The sequence below is a fragment of the Bidens hawaiensis genome, unplaced genomic scaffold (genome assembly GCF_021521415.1).
Source record: "Bidens hawaiensis isolate Kalapana, Puna unplaced genomic scaffold, B.hawaiensis_p1.1 tig00025185_1, whole genome shotgun sequence".
NCBI lineage: Eukaryota > Viridiplantae > Streptophyta > Magnoliopsida > Asterales > Asteraceae > Bidens > Bidens hawaiensis.
The window spans coordinates 108,512-133,069 of record NW_027494007.1 but is presented as its reverse complement, the minus strand read 5'-3'; the positions used below and the strand labels follow the sequence as shown (position 1 = coordinate 133,069).

General features: G+C 36.9%; 2 protein-coding genes across 4 annotated transcripts; one reads left to right on the top strand and one right to left on the bottom strand.

The window, feature by feature from the left end:
• Window positions 1-2,090: 2,090 nt before the first annotated feature.
• On the top strand, window positions 2,091-10,715 carry LOC143571043 (DExH-box ATP-dependent RNA helicase DExH12-like). 3 transcript variants are annotated; one of them, XM_077056556.1, is made up of 6 exons: window positions 2,113-2,199; window positions 2,332-2,396; window positions 3,215-6,232; window positions 6,519-6,908; window positions 7,303-10,523; window positions 10,619-10,715. In XM_077056556.1, exons 3-5 carry the CDS (start codon window positions 3,248-3,250, stop codon window positions 10,513-10,515), a joined length of 6,588 nt encoding a protein of 2,195 aa, XP_076912671.1. In that variant the 5' UTR covers window positions 2,113-2,199; window positions 2,332-2,396; window positions 3,215-3,247; the 3' UTR covers window positions 10,516-10,523; window positions 10,619-10,715. The 3 variants fall into 3 exon arrangements, with proteins under 3 accessions (XP_076912670.1, XP_076912671.1, XP_076912672.1); XM_077056555.1 differs by lacking the exon at window positions 2,332-2,396 and having other exon boundaries at window positions 2,091-2,199; XM_077056557.1 differs by lacking the exons at window positions 2,113-2,199; window positions 2,332-2,396 and adding an exon at window positions 2,417-3,116.
• Window positions 10,716-12,521: 1,806 nt separating this feature from the next.
• Window positions 12,522-22,513, bottom strand: LOC143571042 (lysine-specific demethylase JMJ17-like). The gene is made up of 34 exons (XM_077056554.1): window positions 22,314-22,513; window positions 20,773-22,148; window positions 20,623-20,680; window positions 20,424-20,546; window positions 20,266-20,323; window positions 20,042-20,178; window positions 19,517-19,675; window positions 19,356-19,442; window positions 19,084-19,260; window positions 18,804-18,956; window positions 18,527-18,718; window positions 18,367-18,438; window positions 18,190-18,285; window positions 18,018-18,104; window positions 17,817-17,933; window positions 17,520-17,727; window positions 17,349-17,413; window positions 17,189-17,247; window positions 16,880-17,008; window positions 16,636-16,795; window positions 16,215-16,550; window positions 15,943-16,122; window positions 15,802-15,863; window positions 15,627-15,705; window positions 15,369-15,518; window positions 15,163-15,296; window positions 14,962-15,067; window positions 14,813-14,886; window positions 14,597-14,741; window positions 13,707-13,856; window positions 13,538-13,633; window positions 13,350-13,445; window positions 13,025-13,257; window positions 12,522-12,955 (listed from the first exon to the last, which is right to left on the bottom strand). The coding sequence occupies exons 2-34, from the start codon at window positions 22,137-22,139 to the stop codon at window positions 12,736-12,738; spliced, it is 5,565 nt and encodes a 1,854-aa protein (XP_076912669.1). The 5' UTR covers window positions 22,140-22,148; window positions 22,314-22,513; the 3' UTR covers window positions 12,522-12,735.
• Window positions 22,514-24,558: the final 2,045 nt, after the last annotated feature.

Here is a 24,558-nt window from a genome sequence, read left to right as displayed (position 1 = left end):
TTGATCAATATCATCACTTTTATCACTAAACATACTTTGATTATACACACATAAATGTTGTAATTCATCTTTATTTAAACTAATCACTTAATGTTGAATGTGGACCCATATTTTTTAACATGTTTAGGTAAAAGTCTGTATAATTCCTTTTTGTTGTTTCCCAACGAAGCTTAAACACCCCCAAAACACATTTAAACAACATTTAATCTGTTAACACGTCAATTAACCTTGCCAAATCAAAATTTTGGCATTTTGAATATTAAGTTGACATAAAAATAAAATAAAAAACTATTTTCGTCAGAAGTCGACAATTTTTTATTGAACCAAATATTTTTTATCCGAGTTCAAATTTTATTTGTGATTTTGGTTTATTCTCATCGACTGCCAAGATTAAAATATGGTTTTAGTTAAAATCCCTATTTGGGTTAAACTTCACCAATAACACATATAAATAAGTCTTGACCTAGAAATGCATCGGCAGCTATATTCCATAATTATTATTTATCAACTGAGACGTATTTAACTCAGTTATACCCATATGTCATAAGTTCACCCATTAAATATATATACTATAACGTAAATCCACAAATTTACTCAAAACATGTTCAATACCTTATATGGAGTTTTATAATCCATTAGCCACTTAGTCAAGTCTTTAATCAACCAAATAAAAATATTCCTCATATTTTATCATCAAGAGCATACATAAAACCAATATAACACAAGTTTTTAAGTTAATAAAACACTCACCTTGTCGTCTTTTCGTTTATGGATGGTGATTTCTCATGAACCTTAAAATGAAAAGATCAATGATACATGTCTTAACAAGACCGGTCCCCTAACATATCGTTTTGTTATGGTTTTCACCTCAAAATTGACATTCAACACTTAAACACTTACATTTATACGAGTTCCTTGTTAACTTCAACAATAAACATGTTTAATATCTTGCCAAATACAGTATGTTACAATAAGCTCATTTTATTTTTGTTCAAACTCAAACTAAACACTTCTAAAAGCTAAGGAATTCTATATAGTGAATAGTCCCAAGTTCATTCAAGAGCAGACAACTTACTCAAATCTTTCAAATTAAAAACACGAGACAACTTATTAGGCGGTGATGCTATGATGGTGTTGCGGTGTTTGGCTGAGCCACAAGTATTTCAAATCTCATCACTTGAAAAACACTGTGTAACGACTTTTTTACTTTAGTTATAGATTTTCCTTTTCATTTTTGTTTTGACAAGCGTTTAGGTTTTCATATACTGTCCCGTAACAATGATGTCTTTAATAACTAACAAGCAATAAGCATCTTAATCACTTTTATAGACACATGCCCGACGTAGAGCTCGAGTAATAAAACTCGTTTCAACTAGGGCTGTTCAAAAAGCACGCGGCTCACCACCCGCTTGAAGCTCGCTCGAAAATAGCCCGGCTCAAAAAAGCTCGATTCTAGATGAGCTCGGCTCAATATCCAAACGATCCGAGCTGGAGCCAGGGTCAGCTCGGCCTGTGGCTCGGTCTTATCTTGACTTGTTAGCTTGGCTCGTTTAGATTAAACCATAAATTTTAATATCTATATATAATAATAGCATACCAAGAAATAAATAAATAAAAATTATACATATATTATATATATTATGTCACTCGATACCTAAAACCTTATAAAAGAATAACTAAAAACATATAAAGTTATATATTATCTAGTTTATAAATTTTATATAATATGTATGTTAAAAGTATTTTTTTTTATCTTTTATATATCAACATTTGTAAAATATAAAATAAAGTAAATAATAAATAAAAAGTTAAAGGATCCTGGCTCGACGAGCTCGAGCTTTAATTGAGCCGAGCTCGAGCTCGATTTTTCAGCTCGATAAAGAAACAAGCCGAGCTCGAGCCAGCTCGATTAAGTTTGAACTTAAGCACACTCTAGCTCGACTCTACTCTACCCTGGCTCGACTCAAATCCAGGTCAGAAATATTACATGTTAAACGTAAACGGGTGGGGTCATAACATCGGGTCAAACCCGACCCGTATTAATAATATCTTGAAAACCTAGTCGGTGACTACTAAATCGCACTAATAACCGCCTCGCCACACATCTGCTTCATACATCTTCATCTCGTTCACCCTCATTCATCATAATAATAATAATAATAATAATATCGCCGTTCAACGATTTCATATCCAAATACGGTACGTATTCGTGTTTTTCGTTACTCATATATACTCATTATTATCGTTATATCTTATAGTTATTATTATGTGTTTCATTTCAATTAGATTTAAACTTAAAACCCTAGCTCTTATTTACCGTCGTAATTCCAGGTTTAATGGAACCGAGACTTCGTTTCTACATGCGCGTGTTGATTTCTAGGGTTTATTGAACCAGAGTACGTGTTCGTTTGTCACGTGGTAATGAATACGTGTTTTGATTGATGTTTGGTGTGTAGGTTATATTATTATTGATTGTTAGGGTTTATTGAACCAGGTTATGCTATCTTGTAGTAGTTAATACATGTTTTGACTGATATTTGGTGTGTAGGTTCTGTTGTTAGTGTTATTGTTATTGATTGGATTGGTTTTAGTAAGTGTTAGGGTTTATTGAACCGGAGTACTTGTTCGTTTATCTCGTAGTGATTAATTCATGTTTTGATTGATATTTGGTGTATAGGTTTCCGTTGTTAGTGTTATTGTTATTGATTGGATTGATTTTGGTGAGTGTTAGGATTTATTGAACCGGAGTACTTATTCGCTTATCGCGTAGTGATTAATGCATGTTTTGATTGATGTTTGGTGTGTAGGTTCTGTTGTTTGTGTTATTGTTATTGATTGGATTGGTTTTAGTGAGTGTTAGGATTTATTGAACCGGAGTACTTATTCGTTTATCTCGTAGTTATTAATGCATGTTTTGATTGATATTTGGTGTGTAGGTTCTGTTGTTTGTGTTAGTGTTATTGATTGGATTGATTTTGTTGATTGTTAGGGTTTATTGAACCAGTTTTTGGTATCTACTAGTATTTAATACATGTTTTGATTGATTTTTGCAGTGTAGGTTTGTTATTGTTACTGATTGGATTGGTTTTGGTGATTATTAAGGTTTATTGAACCAGGTTTTGATATCTTGTAGTAGTTAATAAATATTTTGATTGATTTTTGGTGTGTAGGTTTGTTATTGTTGTTATTGATTGATTGAGTTTGGTGATTGCAGGGTTTATACTGAATCTGACCGCGGTTGGTTGAGATGGCGAATTTGGGCGGTGGTGCTGAGGCACATGCCCGATTTAAACAGTATGAGTACAGAGCTAACTCTAGTCTCGTGCTCACGACGGATTCTAGGCCACGAGATACACATGAGCCGACTGGAGAACCTGAGTCTTTGTATGGGAAGATTGACCCTAAAAATTTTGGTGATCGTGCTTCTAGAGGAAGACCGGCGGAGTTGGATGAGAAAATTAACAAATCTAAGAAGAAGAAGGAACGTGAGCCGTCGCTTCCTTCTTCTGAAGCTGCAAATAACCGACAGAGTAAAAGAAGGCGTCTTCAAGAGGAGAGTGTTCTTACATCAACAGAAGAAGGGGTTTACCAGCCCAAAACGAAAGAAACTCGAGCTGCGTATGAGGCTATGCTTAGTGTGATTCAGCAGCAGTTGGGTGGTCAGCCTTTGAATATTGTTAGTGGTGCTGCGGATGAGATTTTGGCTGTGCTTAAGAATGATACGTTGAAGAATCCTGACAAAAAGAAGGATATTGAGAAGCTGTTAAACCCTATACCGAACCAGGTATTTGATCAGTTGGTTTCTATTGGGAGGCTTATAACAGATTTTCAGGATGCAAGTGGTGATGGGGCTGGGTTTAATGCTGCAAATGGTGAAGATGCTCTTGATGATGATGTTGGTGTAGCTGTTGAGTTTGAAGAGAATGAGGAAGATGATGAAGAGAGTGATCTTGATATTGTACAAGATTACGAGGAAGAAGAAGATGATGTTTTAGACAGAGGTGGGAGTAATGCTATGCAAATGGGTGGTGGTTTGGATGATGAAGATTCACAAGAAGCTAATGACGGTAAACCACTTAACGTGCAAGACATTGATGCTTACTGGCTTCAAAGGAATATCTCTCAAGCTTATGAACAGCAGATTGATCCACAGCAGAGCCAGAAGGTTGCTGAAGAAGTACTACAGATTCTTGAAGAAGGTGATGACCGTGAAGTTGAAACTAAGCTACTGGTGCTTTTAGAGTTTGATAAGTTCAAACTCATAAAGCTTCTTTTAAGGAACCGATTGAAGATTGTGTGGTGTACCCGTTTAGCAAGAGCTGAAGACCAAGAACAGAGGAAGCAAATTGAAGAAAAAATGATGGAGCTGGGGCCTGATTTGGCTGCTATACTGGAACAATTGCATGCCACACGGGCAACTGCAAAAGAGAGACAAAAGAACTTGGAGAAAAGTATAAGAGAAGAAGCAAGGCGGTTAAAGGACGGAAGTGGTTTGAAAGATGAAAGTGACGGTGGATTTGATCGAGGTCAAAGAGAAACTGTTGATCGTGATGCTGAAAACGGTTGGTTAAACGGTCAAAGACAGTTGCTTGATCTTGAGGACATTTCATTTCAGAAAGGTGGTCTTTTGATGGCAAACAAGAAGTGTGAGCTTCCTTTAGGTTCTTATAGGAACCACAGTAAAGGATATGAAGAAGTTCATGTGCCTGCATTGAAGCTGAAACATCTTGCTGATGGTGAAACACTTGTAAAGATTTCAGACATGCCAAGTTGGGCCCAACCGGCTTTTGCGGGAATGACTCAATTAAATAGGGTTCAAAGTCGAGTTTACGAGACTGCTTTGTTCAAAGCAGACAATTTATTACTGTGTGCTCCCACCGGAGCTGGGAAAACCAATGTTGCCATGCTCACCATTCTTCAACAGATTGGTTTGCATATGAATGAAGATGGTTCATTTAACCACGGTGATTACAAGATAGTCTATGTGGCACCAATGAAAGCTCTGGTGGCTGAAGTGGTAGGGAATTTGTCTAATCGTTTGAAGCACTATGGTGTCAATGTAATGGAGCTGAGTGGAGACCAGTCTTTGACTCGTCAACAGATTGAAGAAACACAAATTATTGTCACCACTCCAGAGAAATGGGATATCATAACCAGAAAATCAGGAGACCGTACCTATACCCAGCTTGTGAAGCTTCTAATTATCGATGAAATTCATCTCTTGCATGATAACCGAGGACCTGTTCTTGAAAGTCTTGTCGCAAGGACTGTTAGACAAATCGAGACAACAAAAGAACATATTCGGCTAGTTGGGTTATCTGCCACACTTCCGAACTATGATGACGTGGCACTATTTTTGCGAGTTGATTTAAAGAAAGGTCTATTTCATTTTGACAATAGTTACAGACCTTGCCCGCTTAATCAACAGTATATTGGCATCACAGTAAAGAAGCCATTGCAGAGATTCCAATTGATGAATGATATTTGTTATGAGAAGGTACTCGCTTCGGCGGGAAGGCATCAGGTGCTTATATTTGTGCATTCAAGGAAAGAAACAACAAAAACTGCACGTGCAATTAGAGACACTGCTCTTGCTAATGACACATTAGGGATCTTTTTAAAAGAAGAGAGCGCGAGTCGTGAAATTCTTCATGTGCATACAGAGCTGGTGAAAAGCAATGATCTTAAAGATCTTTTGCCTTACGGTTTGGCAATTCATAATGCTGGCATGGCTAGGGCTGACCGTACAATTGTTGAGGATTTATTTTCTGCTGGACACATTCAAGTATTGGTTTCAACTGCCACTCTGGCATGGGGTGTGAACTTACCAGCTCATACTGTGATTATTAAAGGAACCCAAATTTATAATCCTGAAAAAGGTGCGTGGACTGAGCTTAGTCCTTTGGATGTTATGCAGATGTTGGGTCGTGCTGGTAGGCCCCAGTTTGATACTTCTGGTGAAGGAATCATTATAACTGGACATAGTGAGCTGCAATATTATCTTTCACTGATGAATCAGCAGCTCCCAATTGAAAGTCAATTTGTGTCTAAATTGGCTGATCAATTGAATGCTGAAATCGTTCTTGGAACAGTTCAAAATGCCAAGGAAGCTCTCAATTGGCTTAGTTACACTTACTTATACATTCGTATGGTGAGGAATCCTGAACTTTATGGTTTGTCTTCTGATGCTTTGAAGAGAGACCCGCTACTCGAGGGTAGGAGAGCTGATCTGGTGAGTTTTCTACTTCTGTCTTTTTTTTTTTTTTTTTAGTCACTGATTTGATTTCATCACAAAAAGGGAAAAAACCCAAAATTGTCTTTGGGTCCTTTATTTTTGAGAATCTTCAATCAAAATCAATTTCACCATTTTAAAAAAGATTGCGTCTTTAGTGCCTTGATCATGAAGTGCCACAAATTATGTGCTTTTTACAACTATTTTTACTTCAGATTTAATATAGTGGTTTGGTAAAAGGTTAGCAAATATAATTTTGACTAATGTTAGTTACTGTTTCTTGCAGGTCCATACTGCTGCCACAATACTTGACAAGAGCGGCTTGGTAAAGTATGATAGAAAAAGTGGGTATTTTCAGGTGACGGATTTGGGTCGAATTGCAAGTTACTATTACATTACTCATGGAACTATTGCTACATATACTGAGCATTTGAAGCCCACTATGAGTGATATTGAGCTATGCAGAGTGTTTTCACTCAGTGAGGAGTTTAAATACGTGACAGTGAGACAAGATGAAAAAATGGAACTTGTAAAGCTGTTGGACCGTGTTCCTATTCCAATTAAGGAAAATTTAGAAGAGCCAAGTGCAAAGATTAATGTTCTACTCCAAGCATATATTTCTCAACTAAAGCTTGAAGGTCTTTCATTGACTTCTGACATGGTCTTCATAACTCAGGTTGGTTTTATACATTTATGTTCTATAATACTTCCCATTTGTGCCTTTTGTTTTCTCTGCATAAAATACCAATGTCCTTTTGTTTTCTCTGCATAAAATACCAATGTTATCTGTACTTCTTTTATACAGTCTAGTTGTTAAAATGTGGTTTTTCTTTTTTTTTTCTTTAATCTTTTTTGTATCTTTGAGTTCAATGTAGACTTGATGTAAAAGGTTTTGTTGTAAGTTGGACAAGAAGAAATCTTCTAATGAACCAGCTGTTTAAAGAAGTGCGGTTATTAAAACAAGACAAAGTAAAAGTACATTGGAATATTATGCCAAAAAAGCCATCTCATTTTCCTTATTTTGACAGATTATATATTTTAGTAATTGAATTTTGTTTTTTGGTTTGCAGAGCGCAGGACGTTTAATGCGTGCTCTTTTTGAGATTGTGCTGAAAAGAGGGTGGGCTCAGTTAGCTGAGAAAGCTTTAAACTTATGCAAGATGGTAAATAAGAGGATCTGGAGTGTACAAACTCCTCTACGCCAATTTCACGGGATTAAAAACGACATATTAATGAAACTGGAGAAAAAAGATTTAGCATGGGAAAGGTATTATGATTTGTCATCACAGGAGCTAGGAGAGCTCATTCGCGCCCCAAAGTTGGGCAGAACTCTTCACAAATGCATTCATCAGTTCCCAAAACTTAACCTAGCTGCACATATTCAACCAATCACCAGGACCATATTAAGGGTTGAACTAACTATCACTCCAGACTTTCAATGGGAAGACAAGATTCATGGTTATGTTGAACCGTTTTGGGTGATTGTAGAAGATAATGATGGGGAATCCATACTTCATAACGAGTATTTCTTGCTGAAAAAACAGTATATTGACGAGGATCACACTCTGAGTTTCACCGTCCCGATACACGAACCGTTACCACCTCAGTATTTTATTAAGGTTATCTCAGACAGATGGCTTGGTTCGATATCGGTTTTACCTGTTTCATTTCGCCTCTTAATCTTACCCGAAAAGTACCCACCACCAACCGAATTGCTAGATTTGCAGCCACTTCCTGTTACTGCTTTGAGAAACCCGTTATATGAAGCCCTTTATCAAGAATTCAAACACTTTAATCCCATTCAAACTCAAGTTTTTACTGTGCTGTATACCACTAATGACAACGTGTTAGTTGCTGCTCCGACAGGTAGCGGGAAAACGATATGTGCAGAGTTTGCAGTTTTAAGAAATCATCAGCAAGGGCTGGATAATGTTATGCGGGCTGTGTATATTGCTCCTGTTGAAGCACTTGCTAAAGAAAGATATAACGAATGGAAAAAGAAATTTGGAGAGGGGCTTGGGTTGAGGGTTTGCGAGTTGACCGGGGAAACCGCAACTGATTTGAAGTTACTTGAAAAAGGACAGGTGATTATCAGCACTCCTGATAAGTGGGATGCGTTATCGCGTCGTTGGAAACAACGAAAACATGTTCAACAAGTCAGTCTTTTTATTGTTGATGAGCTGCATTTGATTGGAGGGCAAAATGGTCCGGTTTTGGAGGCTATAGTGTCCAGGATGAGGTACATTGCAAATCATTGTCAGAAGATTCGAATAGTGGCGTTATCTTCTTCACTTGCAAACGCTAAAGACTTGGGTGAATGGATCGGTGCCACATCAATAGGGCTTTTCAACTTTCCGCCAACTGTTCGCCCTGTTCCTCTTGAGCTTATTGTGCACGGCATTGATATAGCTAATTTTGAGGCTCGAATGCAAGCAATGAGCAAACCGACTTACACTGCTATTGTGAAACATGCCAAGAATAAAAAACCCGCCATTGTGTTTGTTCCTACCAGAAAACACACCCGTCTGACAGCTGTTGATCTGATGACATACTCGATCGCCGAGAGTAAATACCCGGGTGCTGAGAATCGAGACACGCCTTTGTTCTTACTTCAATCTGAAGCCGAGCTGGGCCCGTTTATTGATCGGATTCGGGAACCCATGTTGAAGGAAACACTGAAATATGGGGTGGGATATCTGCATGAGGGTTTGACCACAACAGACCAAGATATTGTCAAGACACTGTTTGAAACCGGTTGTATTCAAGTGTGTGTAATGAGTGGGACTATGTGTTGGGGGGTCTCTCTCCGTGCACATTTGGTGGTGGTTATGGGAACACAATATTATGACGGGCGGGAAAACGCTCACACTGATTATCCAGTAACAGATCTTCTTCAAATGATGGGCCACGCGAGCCGACCGCTTGTTGATAACACGGGGAAATGTGTAATCTTTTGCCATGCTCCACGTAAGGATTATTATATAAAGTTTTTACAAGAAGCGATTCCGGTTGAGAGCCATTTTCATCATCATCTACATGATAATTTGAATGCTGAGTTGGTGGCTGGAGTGATTACAAACAAACAAGAATGTATAGATTATCTGACATGGGCGTTTATCTACCGAAGGTTGACTCAAAACCCTAATTACTACAATCTGCAAGGTGTAAGTCAAAGGCATTTATCTGACCATCTATCTGAACTTGTGGAGAACACGTTGAATGATTTGGAATCAAGTAAATGTATTGAAATCGTGGACGATTATGACCTTTCCCCTCTTAATTTGGGTATGATTGCTGCATATTATTACATCAGTTACACGACGATCGAACGGTTTAGCTCTTCCATAACCAGTAAGACAAGATTGAAGGGTCTTTTGGAGATTTTATCCTCAGCTTCTGAGTACGAGTTACTTCCGGTTCAACCCGGCAAGGAGGATTTGATCCGAAAGCTGATTAATCATCAACGGTTTTCGTTTGAAAACCCGAGATATGAGGACCCACATGTAAAGGCTAATGTGCTGCTACAAGCTCACTTTTCAAGACAATTGGTTGGTGGGAATCTCGGGTCTGATCAGAATGAGGTGCTTTTATCTGCCGGTCGGTTGCTCCAAGCGTTGGTGGATGTTATTTCAAGCAATGGGTGGTTAAGTTTGGCTTTACTTGCAATGGAAGTTTGCCAGATGTTGACACAAGGAATGTGGGAGCGGGATTCGGTTCTTTTGCAGCTTCCTCATTTCACTAAAGAGTTGGCCAAGCGGTGCCAAGAAAACCCAGGAAGGAGCATCGAAACCGTGTTTGATTTGGTTGAAATGGAAGATGATGAAAGACGGGAGTTGTTACAGATGTCGGATTCTCAGTTGATGGATATTGCAAAGTTTTGTAACCGTTTTCCGAACATTGATTTGTCATATGATGTTTTGGACAGCGAGAATATTATAGCTGGGGAAGATATGACAGTGGTGGTTACACTCGAACGGGATTTGGAGGGTAGGACCGAGGTGAGGCCTGTGGATGCACCGAGGTACCCGAAAAGTAAAGAAGAAGGATGGTGGCTGGTTGTTGGTGATACTAAAAGTAACCAGTTGCTTGCGATTAAGAGGGCTTCGTTGCAGAGGAAGGCGAAGGTTAAGCTTGATAATATCACTGCTCCGAGTGAGCCCGGGAAGAAAAACTTGACTTTGTACTTCATGTGTGATTCTTACATGGGGTGTGACCAGGAGTACAGCTTCACTATTGATGTTAAACCCAGTGATGATAAACCTGGTGACGCCATGGAAGAGTAGAATGAGTTGTAAGTAATATGTCATGTAATATTTTTCTCTTACGCATCTGTGTGTTTTGTGCGCAGTGGTGTTACTGAAATTTTTTTGGTTTTAAATTATGCAGCCAGCTTTTGCTGGAGTTTGCGGTTACGGAGATTAAAGATTACTTTACTGGATGGAGTTGATGTGCTGTCTTCGTTCAGATGTATGACTAATTTGTTTTGAAACATAAAACTCACTTTGTGGTTTAAAAACCATGTTATGATCCCTTGGATTTTTGTTAAAGATCATCATTCAACTATTCAAGTATGCGTGCTTATTGAATCTTTAGTTTTAGTAAAAAAAAAATTATGAAAATTACTTTCATTTCATCATCATTGTCGTACTAAGTATATTCCACCAATAGCAAAGCTATGGTAGGGTCTGAGGAGGGTAAGATGTAGACAGCCTTACCTCTACCCCGTAGGAATAGAGAGGCTGCTTCCGGTGAGACCCCCAGCTCGATGGTAATTTTGCATCAAGCCTTGGACATAAGGCACATAACACTCAACTATTGGGACACCGGCCAATTGGTGCATGTACCCTTGTCTTTCGGCTATCAACGCTACCACATGATGCCTGATTAACCTTCCGCCAATTTTAACGTTATTTTCACGAGATTAGTAAAATAACGTCAAAATTAGTGCAATTTCACTTTAGCCCACCTGAGGGTTCACACATATACACATTATATGTGCGCACCCAAGCAGGGCATCAATTACTTTCATTTCCATGTTATATATTCTGATACACTTGCTTCCGTATCTCTCTTAAAACAACACAAACCCCTAAGATGCTACAACTTTTATGATCTCCTCACTCCACTTTTCTACAACGGTAATTTTACGGAATTCATAAACGAACAAAGTGATCTAGGGATTGCGCTTTACTGCGTTGCCTTAGATATTTTCTTCCTGAAACCTATTACTACTCTTGTCCTGATCACTGGAAAATTACATTCACCAGTTGTGTTGGTGTAACTGATGTAATCAATACTAAGATAAGATGACAATTTGAAGAAAGTTTTAGCCAATTTGTAAGTGTCTATCAAGTGATTAAACTGTTTTAAGTTGCCATTTAAATTGTTTTAAGTCATTGTTTCTGCTTAGTACAAGTAAATGACTTTTGACATTTTTTATAATGAGTTAATGACTATGAAACCAATAGGGAAAGTTAACGTACAAATGAAATTAACGTGAGAATGAAGTAGTTTAATTATATATAGAAAGTCATATGAAAAGCCATCTAGAGAAACATATTGTTTCTCATCTCCAACATTACAATTATTGTTCTGGCTGTTGTACCTATGAGGCGTAACTATTCCTTCTCTTTCGATTTTTATTGCTATTTTATAGCTACATAGCCACATAGGTGTCTTATATATTATAGCTAAAACAAGGTAAAGTTAAAATACAAAGGGAGAGAAAAATGAGAATCGTGAGAATGATTTGTGGCCACATAAAAAACCCTTAATAAAAAACGAAAAAAAAATGAAAAAAAATCATAACTCAAAATATAAATAAAAAACGAAAAAAATTAAAAAACAAAAATGTTTCCCCCGTTATTCCTGTTTAAAAAAAAACCGACGAAATACACAATGTCAAAAATGAACAAACACAATGATAAATAAAAAAAGAAACAATGTCAATGAAAAACACAATCAATGACGAAAATAAACACAAAACACAATGATAAATGAAAAGACACAATGGTGTTTTTTTCTCAACATTAAACTTTTTCGAGGTTTTTTTTTCTTGAGAACGAGAAAGACGGTGAAAATATTTTTGCATTTCTACATTTTTCATTAGTTTTTAAGTTATGAATTTTTATTATCTTTTTTGGTGTTTTTTTGCGGCTATAAACCCTTCTCATTTTTGTCCCCATTTGTATAATAACTTGAGCCGCTGAAACAATGCATGAGTTTATGCACCTCTACTTATCTTGTATTATGTTTTAAATCCACATTCAGCAAAATACATTAGATAAAGAATGTAACTCAGGCAGAAAGCAATTGGTTCATTACACTTCTAGGTTAAATAACAATGTTCAAAAAGCATTACAATTAACAAAAGACTTTTGAGATGAAAAATCTAGTTCAGTCACTTAAAGCCTAGAAATAAGTATTCACCAAAAAAGCTACATCATGTAAAACCTAGAATCAATTAAATGAATTAAATGATCAAATTTCCATTTAACCCAACATTACAAATTTAATTGATCATGTACATGAAAAAACGGAGAAAAAACATCAAGCTCTACTCGTTTTTTAGCTGCTCTTCTGAACGGCTTCCGGTTTCTCCACAAAAGACTCTCAATCCCACTTCGTTTCTTGCTACTAACATTATCATTGCTTTCCGCTTCCCTTCTCAACTCCATTGGTCTCGGAGATGGTGTCTGAGGCTCTTCACATTCGCCATTTGACCTGGTCAAAGTCAAAGTCAAACATATGTTAGATACGTACCGGTCAAAGTCAATATTACGGGTTTAAAACTTAAATTTAAAAGAGTGTGCTTGCCTTTCTTGTACGATTGATGACGAAGTGCATTTAATGTCGTCTTCTAATGTATCAACCTTACATGCGGGACAAAGATAATCTTTTGGTGCCCATGATAATCGAATACAATCAAAGTGATACCATTCATCACATTTATCACAAGCGATCATTGGTCTTTGATCATACGGTTTCCTACATATGCAATAAAGCATACTGCGTTCTCTCAATAACTGCAAGAAACCGACACCGTAACAAGTTAAAATAATAATAAAAAAACAAAAAAAAGCCTAGAAATGATGTTTGTATATTATGTTTTTGTTACCTTAAGTTCCTTATCAAAGTGCACTGGAATAGTTTCACCTTCACCTATAAGTTCAAAAACTTTATGCAATTCAAGTGCACCAGAATCTGCTGAAACCTGTAACAATAAGTAGTATAAAAAGATATTATTTGACTTGGTCAACGTACATTTTGTTAACAAAGATAATAAAAAATAAATAAAACAAAGACCTTTCTGGCTTTCCCAGCCCATTGCAAGCCAACTTGCTTCATTGTCTCAAGTTTATGATAAAAATAATCTTCCGAAACAATATTTATAGCGTGACCCTGCAAATATTATAAATTCTATTAAATAAAAAAGTAAGTATGAATAATATTATTATTACTATTTTGCGAGTACCTCTTTCAGTATCCGTTGGACCTGGTAGATTGATGGTCTTTGTGAACCGTTTAATAGCTTATACGCTCGAACTCTCCATGAATTTGTTGCTAAGGCAAGCTCAAATTTGCAGTTACTTTCACGATCGTACACTCCAGCAATTTCTACTGCCTGTGAATAATAAAATTATAGACTCTTGTTACACAGGATGGGCTAAACACGTGCTAATTACTTTAGTTTAGATAGGGGGCAATTCTATAGAATAGTAACCAAGTTTTGAAACTGTTCCAATCAGGTCACTCATATAATCTTTTGTTCCAATCAAATCACTAAAGTTTTCTCTTTTTTTTTCTAATCCTAGATATTTTACCTGGATAGCAAGTCATGAAGATTTTTTTTAATTTTTAAATAGTTTTGACATTTCAAAACATTTTTTAAAAATTGAAAAAAAATAAATTTTAAATTGTGAAAAATTGCAAAAAAGAAAAAAAAACTGAAAAATTGCAAAAAAAAAAAGGAAAAAAAAGCTGGAAAGTTAAAAAAAAACTTTTTTTTTGCGTAAAATTGCAAAAAAATAATAATAATCTGGAAAAGTGCAACAAAAAAACTGCAAAATTTAAAAAAAATTCTTTTTTTTTTGCATTTTTTCACAATTAATTTTTTTTCTCAATTTTTACTAATTTTGTCACTTAAAAAAAATTTGCAATGTTAAACTATTTAAAAAAAACCTACAAAACCTGCTATTCAGGTAACATATATATAGGAGTAGAACATATAGGAAACTTTAGTGACCTAATTGGAACAAAAGATTTTATGAGCGACCTGATTGGAACAGTTTCAAAACTTGGTTACTATTTTATAGAGTAATCCCTGATATATAGCAAAGTTATATAAAATAAAAAATTAGTCACCTTTAAAGCGGTTGACAGTTTCCTAACAACCACGCTCAAGTCTTCGCCGATAGAAGCCAATAAAAATTCCACAATTTTAGTTAAGCAAGTTTTGTGCGCTTGAGATTTCTCAATGATTCGATGTATTATAGTCTTTTCCTCGATCCTGCACGAAGCAAATTATCAGTAACAATTTGATGTATTATACTTAACCAAACTGCATCATTAGGCACTTACTCAACACATAGGTTATCAGCATCAGACAAAAGCTCCAAACACATATCCAATTCGGGACGTTTTGCATCAATTTTCTGAAAAAGAAAACGAAAACCGAAGTCAAGTAAAAACTAAAAAAATACAGAATCCATTAAGTAACTAAATCATACCAGCCGAGAGGTTTTGCCAGACTCGATGACGTGGCAATAAGGACATGTGTGAGATGCTGAATGACTTGTACTGCCTCCAGTTGGTTTTACACAGTGCATATGGTAGCTGCAAGCAAAATAACCAAGAAGCACGATTCAACATTATATTAAGCTTTATTATTAATTATTAATTACTAATTAATATTAAACATGACAACTTACCAATCCATGCACACGGAACACGTTAAGATTTCTTGAGTTTGAGAGTCGTTTAAGCAGAACATACACAAACAAGTTTGACTGCGGTCAACAGGCTTGTCGTACACACATAAAGATCTGTCTAGAGTATTTAATATCTGCAAAAAAAGTTATCTTGAATATTAGACAACGATAACTTTATGAAGGTTGATGTGGTAGGTAAACAGTACCTGAGATAGACCATCAAGTAGCAGATTATCATCACCGACTTTAACTCCAACAATATTTGCAGCTCGTTGTTTCCACTCTTTGACCCGTTGCACTTCAGATAAAACCGTGTTAATTTCGATGCAGTTAAAAGCATTAGTGTTGCCAGAACCCTGCATGGATCAAGTAATAATATTATTATTATTAATAACAATTTGAAAGTTATGATGATAAGTTCATTAATGAAGAAAAAACGGAAACTTTGAGAAATATTATACGACCTCGAGTTGCAGTAACAAAGACCATGATCGGTCTCCAGTGCTGCAGTTGAAAAATGCTTTCACTTCATCCATCCATAAACTGAAAAGTGTCGGTTATTAATTTATTAAGATGATTAGCACTGAAATTTAGTACACGTATAAAGAAACAATATATGATAACTAATGAAACTCTCACTTGTGTCTCTTGATAGCATCATGTAGTCGGTCAATAATCAATGGAAAAGATATTTTAATCATCTGCCATTATTAAATGTCGTTAGTAAATACACGAAAAAGAAAAAGAAATAAAACACTAGAGGGAATATTAGTATATTACCTTAGATTGTCTCAAAGCTTCTTCAACATCACTCAGATTAAATCTTTTAACGTTACTCGAACCAAGAATTTCAACAGCTTGCTTAAGCCAATTAACCCCATCAACCAATGACCTCCAAAAAGAACGTTCTGCATATGTAACACGGTGACACCTGGCATCCTCCAACAACAATTCAACTTCCTACAAAAAGAATATTAAATATTATTATGATAATTATTATTAAATAACAAAAATCACCTCACGCGTACAAAGCTACAAACTTAATGGGTCACCTTGAGCGTGGGAACACCAGCACGAAAAACAAGGGCTTTAGAACACCAACCAAGAAACGCACTAGTTTCTTGTAGTTTTGAAAATACAATGGAGTCAAAACGAAGTGATAACTCATTTTTTATTATGGATTCCATCTTGGCAACATGATTGTTAATTGTGGAGATTATATCAGATGGAATCTCATTAACCGCATCAAGAATATTCAGAAGCGACTCAGCATCGTTTAGAGCAGAAAACGCATTATGCTCCCACTGCAAATACTTCTGCAGAACGTCTTCAAGCAAAACTCGCTCTTCGAGATACATCTTTAGTAACTTCGATTCCAAAACCAACTCCTACAAAAATGCATCATGTTTTAAAAAAATTTCGGTATAAACACTTAAAATAACCTAATAAACAGACATAGTTAAAACTTAAAACCTTCAAGTCTTCAACTTTAAGCAAAGAACTCGTAACCGCCATCACAGAGGGGTCCGTAACTAAGTAAGGTTTGGATTTCATTAACCACGATTTCGCAATTGATAACGCGTTCTTGACACCATCAAGAGACGGAAAAATTGCACAAATATCCTCCGACATCCTGAATATAAACCAATTAGCAGCTTTTATAGTTCAAGCAATAAATGGCTAAATGCACCGATATTTACAGATGAGCGTGGCTTACCTTACGTCTTCAAAATCAGACATTTGAACCTCACAGCCGAGAATATGTTTTGCTTTTTCTTCCAAACGCACAGCTTGTGCAATAACATCAGAAATTTTCTTGAACAGCTTCTCGTTATCGATTTGCAGTCTACATGACATCAGAAATCATTTACTACTACTACTACTACTACTACTACTACTACTACAAATAATAATAATAATAATAATAATATATGTAACAAACTAAATCTGTTTAATTGTTATTTGTTACATTTATTATTATTATTATTATTATTATTCTACAAAGAATCATGCCAAGAATTCTTACTTGGTGGCCACAGTCATTACTTGTTGAATAGATTCCAAAGGCGATTTACAACCGAGCACCTAAAAAGCGTAACGAGTTAAAAGTGCATTATTTTAAGCATAAAAGGTCTTAAATAATTTCTCCAAAACAGTAGATTATTATTGAAATAGTAAATTGATACCTTCCAAGCTTCTACCCTGCAATAAGCCTTCTTTAACTCCACATCAACAAGAAGCAACTCATCCACTTCATCACATAATTAAGAAAACAAAACAATCATATTTTCAGATATGTTAACAAAACTATACGTATTATATAAAGCATGTGTATTATGCATGATGCTGATGCAAACCTTGAACTTTCAACAATGATCCATCTTTCTCGAGGCGAATAAGCTCATTAACAACATTTTGTTGATCCTCCCGTTCATGAATGTCCTTCAAAAGGTTATTGAATTTTGAAATCCAGTCAAACGCGTCACTATGATACTGCTTCAAAAGTTTTAACTCGGGAACATTAACAGTAAAACCATCATATTCTTGAACGAGCACTTCAAGGTTCTGCACATCATATGTTATGTTCTGTATTAGATAAAATCATAAAATACCACTGAAAGTTAGTAATTATATAAATTAGCTAAATTACCAACCTTTGATGTTATAGAACCTCTTAGCATCTCAGTACACCGAGTTTGACATAATTCAACTTTCTTTGCAAAATCCAAAAACAATGGAACTTCCGGAACTTGAAGTTGAAGTTCCACAATCTGATATATAAAAAAAATGAAACGATAAATGCCAATCTTATAAAAAAGAACAGACGCAAGCGGAAAACATTATATCATATCTACCTTTGACTTCAAGTTATTGATGACGCTAATCTCGATTATACCATGAGATTTCTCTGAAATGCAGTTTCGTACCGTGTGTAACCAGAGCTAAGTTGATAAATAAAAAGATATATATCAGAAAACAATAAAACATCTAATATTGGCAATATATAAGACAAAAGACTAAACTAACCTTGACATCTGTCAATTTGGTCAATAACTCCTCACTTTCGTTTACATATACAGCAGAATCACAAGCTTTGGTATACAAGGTTTCCAAATCAACAATCTGAAAGCATGGCCCAAGATAAGTAACAAACAAAATTTTAAAAATAATAATTAGGATTTAATTTGTTTTAAGATGATTTACAGAAACATTGGAGGGTGTTGATTGAGCATTAGAGATTTCTTGAATAAGCTCTTTTGCTTCTTCTTCATAACCCTATGAAAAAGAAAAAAAACCGTGTTCAGGCCTCAAGTACTAAACAGACATCTTGTTACATAAAATATAAATATTAAATATTATTCACCTTTAACTTTAGATGTCCAGGTTCATTACATGGCACCGGACTGACATTAAGCAAAGTGGTCAAATCTTCCATCTTTACCCTCTCCATTTCACAGTTATGATGAGACGGCCACAATTCGATTTTCGAAAGACAATTTCTAACGCCTTCTGCCCAAACTTGAGCTTCAACCAAGTTCTTTACCAGTTCTCTGACCTATTAACATTATATAAAATTATAAATGCATATTCTTTAACAAAAATAAATAAACGGGAACTTAATCAGACACTTTTAATCTTACTGAATCCATTTCAGAACCAGCCCAAAGAAATTGTTCAGCTTCTTTCAAGGCAAGGACATATGCGTCATTTGAATATGGCATTTGCAGAGTTTTACAAGACCGCAGAAGCCATTCTTGAGCCAGTTGTGTAATTGTAACATTTACACCTTTAACCTATATATATCATATTAAAGTAAATCAGTTAAAAAATAGCATTATTTATTAATGATTCACCAATATTTCAATATAAAAAAGAAGTTTGAAACCAATATATTAATTATAATCTTCATGATTTTAAAACCTTCTTCGATAAAGGTGTCTCGCTGGTGCAAGTCAGCTTTCTTGCGTTTCTTTTTTGGACCGTTTCCTCAGAATCTTGTGTCTCCATCGTAACAATTATACTATTTAATTCTGCAAGTGTGTGACGGTAAAGAAGATGGCGTTTACGGGGCTTGCATTCACATAGGTTTTCCCAATGCTGCATTTATAATATAATTAATTAGTCAAGAATACAGAATTAGGGCCACATGATAAACTATATTATCGTATTTGGAATACTTTTAATCACTTTACCTCCAGACAGACGAAAGCAGAAGGCCTGCAGCTGCAACAGACAGCTGACAGATACAAGAATTGCTGGCATATGACGCACGTTGGATCCTGCAAAACATTGTCCCCAATTTTCATTAATATTTAAGAATTTTAAAATATATATCAAAAAGAAAAAAAAATACCTCTTCAACACCAACATAATTTGGCTGCTTTCGAGGAGTCATAAGAGAAGAACGAATAATGCCATTTTTCCAAAGCTTTTCTCTCCAACTCTTTTCTTTATTGTATACGCGAAGCAACTCATTTTTCAAGTAAGGTACAGCATTGCTATCATAATCATTCTGTAAATAGTAGGCAAAATATAACAACAATAATGAGCATTGGAACATGGCCACATGATCTAGAAGATAAACTTTTTACATTTATAAATGGTTTAAAAAAATTATATGAATTTGTAGGTGACTGATGGACATAATTGTAAAACTAGGTAAGTTGCAGGCGCGGAAAACGACTTTCAAATTGGTAAAATAATTTCCTTATCTTTTTTTCCTTTTTCAAGAGTCCTATAAACACAGAATTGTTTTTTCTTTAATAACTTGTAATATATATATATATATTAAATACTAAACGCATAGTTTTGTATAGAGTATAGACTCATGTAACAAACTGCTGACCGCCCTATTTTTGTATAGAGTATACATGTATACCTTGACTACCACACAAAGCAGCTCTTCATGAGACAAAACAGCAGGTCTGCGATAATGCTGATAAAGCTCTGCTCCAAAACCACCATAAGGTAACCAATCAGCCGGTGCAAAATTCACAGCTTCCGCACAATTTAAACCTGCCACAACCACAAGATAATTTATAAAACGAATAAAAGTTATAAAATTTATTAATAAATAAACTTAAGCATATGTATTATGCTCACCAAAGTTGAACCCTCCATGATAAGATCTTGGGAAAGTAATGACAAAATTCCCAGGTTCCTGGAAGTTAGATACAACACAAGTTTTTAATATACAATACACAAAAACTATCAAAATAATGAATCGGTATTCATTAAGTTATTTATTTCGCATATCGAACCTGTAATACACTGTAAACCGGAACATTATTTTCTTGAAGTACAGATGGATTCAACATGGTTACCAACTGAAAAAGCAAGTCGGGTTGCGCATCAAACAAATCAGGAAGGCTGTTTCGCATAACCTGCATATCAAGTCAATCCTCAAGGTCAAACTTTTTCTTTGACTTAGTTAAAACTTTAATGTCAAGAATAAATTACCTTCTCAAAAGCACTGGCTTCATTACCGGGAACACTATACCAACATTTCGGCTCTCCCCTAAAAGTATATAATATAAAAAAAAATTAACGTCACAATTCGAGATAATTTATAAATGAACTATAATATTAAGATTTTAACAACTTATTTACCAGTGATGATAATTCATAGAATAGAAGCAGTGGTCTTCAAAGTGCCAACAAAAAGACGAAAATAGCATCCCAATGTAAAGCCAAGGTACCATAACACCAGCAATATTATGATGAACAGCACGAAGCATTGACCCTTGTAACTTTGGCAAGTTATTAAGATTCCACGGGCTAGAACAATATTCTTCCCATTCATTAACATCTATTGATGACGGTCGTTTATCATTCACACGAGGAAAACCACTACCACAAACAGACGTATCCAAATCACTACCGTAAATAACATCAACTTCACCGACAGATCCTTCCACTATCTCCCAAAACTTTTTTTCCAATTCTACCCTCGACGCAGACGTCGCACCAAACCATTTCTTCTTAGCTCGATCCACCACATGCCTAAAAGCCTCCAACGACAACTGTTTCCCGGGAACAAAACCGAAGCTTTCTTTCTCGGAGTTGAAGCACTCGGAGCAATACCAGTTACCAGGTGGGACCCGTTTCAACGGTGGTGATAAACAATAAATATGCCATCCTTTATTACACCTGTCACATAAAAGCATTACTTCTGCATGCAGCCCGCTTCTGCACTGTTCACATATCTGATTGTACGAGTCTTCATCAACTACTTTACGTAGATTAACATTAACATTAACATTAACATTAACATTAACATTAACATTAACTTTCTCATCTTCGTTAACTCGAATCCGTTTACAACTTTGTTGTACCGTCTTTTTCTCATCCTGCAACTCTCGCTTACAAGTCTTCTCTTTCACCCGATCCAGCTTATTATAATAACTTTCGTACTCATACAAACTATCATAATACAACTGCGACAACACATACTTCGAACACTCCGAAATCTTCCCACCCGACCTTACAAACCGAAAAACCTCCCCCCACTTCTTCTCCTTCACAACATTATCATACCCGCCAAACCGCTTCACACCATTAAACAACTTACACAAATCCAACTCCTTCCCTTCAAACACCACCTTCTTCTTCACCACCTTCTTCCCACAATATTCCTCCAAAAACCTCTTATACTCCAACTCAAACGTCTTCGAGTTACACGCGGGCGGGCGCGCCTGCAACTGGTGTATCGCCTGCGTCTTCGTCGGAAACGTAAACGTATCCAAATCCAACGCGAACGGCGGCTTCCAGTTTTTCGGCGGAATAATCTTACAAATCCCGAATTTTTCCGCTTCGGGCCGGATCTTATAAATATACGCTAACGGGTCGGTAAACTCGTCTTCACTAGGGTAATAAACAGGTGCAGGTGGGATTGATAATAATGAATCTGAAGTTAATACAATAGAACCTTGACCTAAAACCCTCTTTTCTGCAGCCCTAGGTCTAGTTTTGCCCATTTAATCAATCTTGAAGCAATAAAACACAAAATTAACAACTGGGTGTGATTAAATCAGTTAACTTTATGAGTAATAATCAAGTTATATGATTGAAATCGGAATAAAAATGGGTTCTTGACAAGGGTATTTAATTGGGTCAAATTTCAGGATTATCTTGAAAGATAAAGACTTTACCTTTGTGGGTTATGTTCAAGACTTGAGAATGAGTGTTGCAGATGATGATTAATGATGGTTGAGTGTGTGATGTGTGATGGGTTATGGTTATTGATCGATGGATCGGCAGTTTGCAGGTTGGGTGTAGGTTTGTTTGCGGTAAACTGAGGGGTTTGAGTTTAAGGCTTGGAGTTGAAAAGATTTACGAAACTGCCATTGGGTGCTTTGTATTGTAACCCTTCCTAGGGGCGGTTAGCTGGTTTGTTAGTACGGTATGCGTATTAAATTATACGATATGGTTACAATTGGTTGTGGGAAGAAAAATATGTTTAATGGGATCGTTAAACTTAGGGTTTTATTGTTCATATCGTATAACTTTTTAATAGATGAATCGCTAGTTCATCTTTTAAACCGTCAAAAGAAAACCATAAGATTAATCGCTAGTTCCCACCATCTCCATTACCCACCTCCCAACCGAACTTCCTACCACCACCTCCATTACCCACCACCCTAACCCACCACCTCCATCTCCGCCTCACAGCTCCACCGTAAGCCTCCCTTCCCGTCTCCGCCTGTCACCCACCACCGCCACTGCCGTTACCCCCCCCCCCCCATCCCCACCTCACTGCCCCACCCTTATTTTGCCACCGTCATCACCCATTCTCGGTTTTTGCTTATTTGGTCTTCTAGCATTTCATTTTCTGGGCGATTTGTTTTGAATGGCATTAGTTTGGAGGTTTCGCTAGTAATGCCCGTCAGGTGTTTGATTAAATGCCAACACCAAATTTTATTTTAATTTCCTTTATTTCCAAAAATAAAAAAGTTTTAATTTCTTAAGTGATTTATAAGGGCCTATGGTGGAGAGCCCGGTCCTAGCTCGGGCACGGGGATTTGGCGTTACCCCTTTAAAAATTTTCATATTTGCAAAGATGGTATCCCAAGATACAAGGGGTACTGTAGGTTACTCATGCATTTTCAGCGGGATCACTTCAATGTAAAGGAAAGGAGAGATCAGTTAAAGGAGCGTCTTGCTTCGGACTTGGAACTCTACAATGACGTTGTCGAAACCTTGCGCTTGCTTAAGAACTGGTTATGCGGGGAGTGCATGGCCCTGCATGCCTTGAATAGGCCTTGTCTGCACGGAAAAGAAGTTGTTAAATGCACCCCACGTGCAGGAGGCGACTTTGATTTTATTGTGGGGATCCCTCAACCCCGCGATTCGCAGGTGGAACTTGGGAGTGGTCAGTCTGAGACGTTTGTGGTAGATGTCGCTCTCCTTGAGCGCGTCCTCGCCATTCCTATTGCCACTGTCAAGAGTATCCCGCCCGCGTGTCGCATGGCTTTTGCCCAGGCTTTGTCAGGGAGGCTCCGTAAAGTGGTGGATGCCTCGAGGTCTAATGAGGCTTGGGTTAAACTTTTGTTGTTGCCTCGTTGCACGTTACGTGTTGTCAAACCGGCTACTAGGCAAGAACGAAGGTCCGGTAACAGGAAATCGATTCAATGTAGCTCCATTATGCGGGCTTTGGTTGTTTGGAAAGATGGGGCAGGTTTAGATGAGTTGGTGCTACCGCTCCTTGAACTTCCAGTGATGTGGGATTGCCAACATAAAGAAGAGGGAGGGGGCAATATCAAGCAGTGCCTCCGGAAGGTAGCGGACGGCCATTACGCAGCGGCGATCAAAGTCCTGTGTTCATCCGGGGTCGCGCCTGCCGGGGGGGGGATACTTTGAGAGCATTGATTGATAAACATCCCGTGGTGGACCCCCCGACCATGCCCTCCGTCGTGCCATCGGAACCAGCCTTGCAGGTGGACGGTGATTGTGTGTTGGAATGTATTAAAACCTTCCCGAAAGGTACATCTTGTGGGAGGGATGGTTTGCGGGCCCAACATATTTTAGACGCTTTCTGTGGCCAGGGGTCTCCGATGTGACATCTGCCCCGATCCGACCCGACCCAGGTACCCGTTTCTCTGACCCGATCTCTTTCTTTTATGATTTAATATTTATTTATACTTATATTTTATTTTTAATAATAATATATATTTCCTTCCCGCCTCTTTCTTTCCGCCGTCCCCTCCCTCTTCCTTCTCTCTTTCCGCCTTCTTTTCCCTCTTGTCGCCGTCCCGCCCTTAAGCCTTGTTTCCCTCTAACTCTTTGCTTGTCCTTTGGTTCTTCCCGCCTAAGGATGTCTGCAGCTCCACGCGCCAGACTCCTTACATGGAAGCCTGCGTGAAGACATCTTGTTCCTGCGATGCGTGAAGAGAACTC

Excerpts from the sequence above, each read along its gene's own strand:
- LOC143571043 (XM_077056555.1), top strand. The coding sequence starts at position 3,248 with ATGGCGAATTTGGGCGGTGGTGCTGAGGCACATGCCCGATTTAAACAG. Across the intron at positions 6,233-6,518 it reads AGGGTAGGAGAGCTGATCTG|GTCCATACTGCTGCCACAAT; the intron begins GTGAGTTTTCTA and ends TGTTTCTTGCAG. Across the intron at positions 6,909-7,302 it reads ACATGGTCTTCATAACTCAG|AGCGCAGGACGTTTAATGCG; the intron begins GTTGGTTTTATA and ends TTTGGTTTGCAG.
- LOC143571042 (XM_077056554.1), bottom strand. The coding sequence starts at position 22,139 with ATGGGCAAAACTAGACCTAGGGCTGCAGAAAAGAGGGTTTTAGGTCAA. Across the intron at positions 17,934-18,017 it reads TCAATAACTTGAAGTCAAAG|ATTGTGGAACTTCAACTTCA; the intron begins GTAGATATGATA and ends TTTATATATCAG. Across the intron at positions 17,728-17,816 it reads GAGGTTCTATAACATCAAAG|AACCTTGAAGTGCTCGTTCA; the intron begins GTTGGTAATTTA and ends TATGATGTGCAG.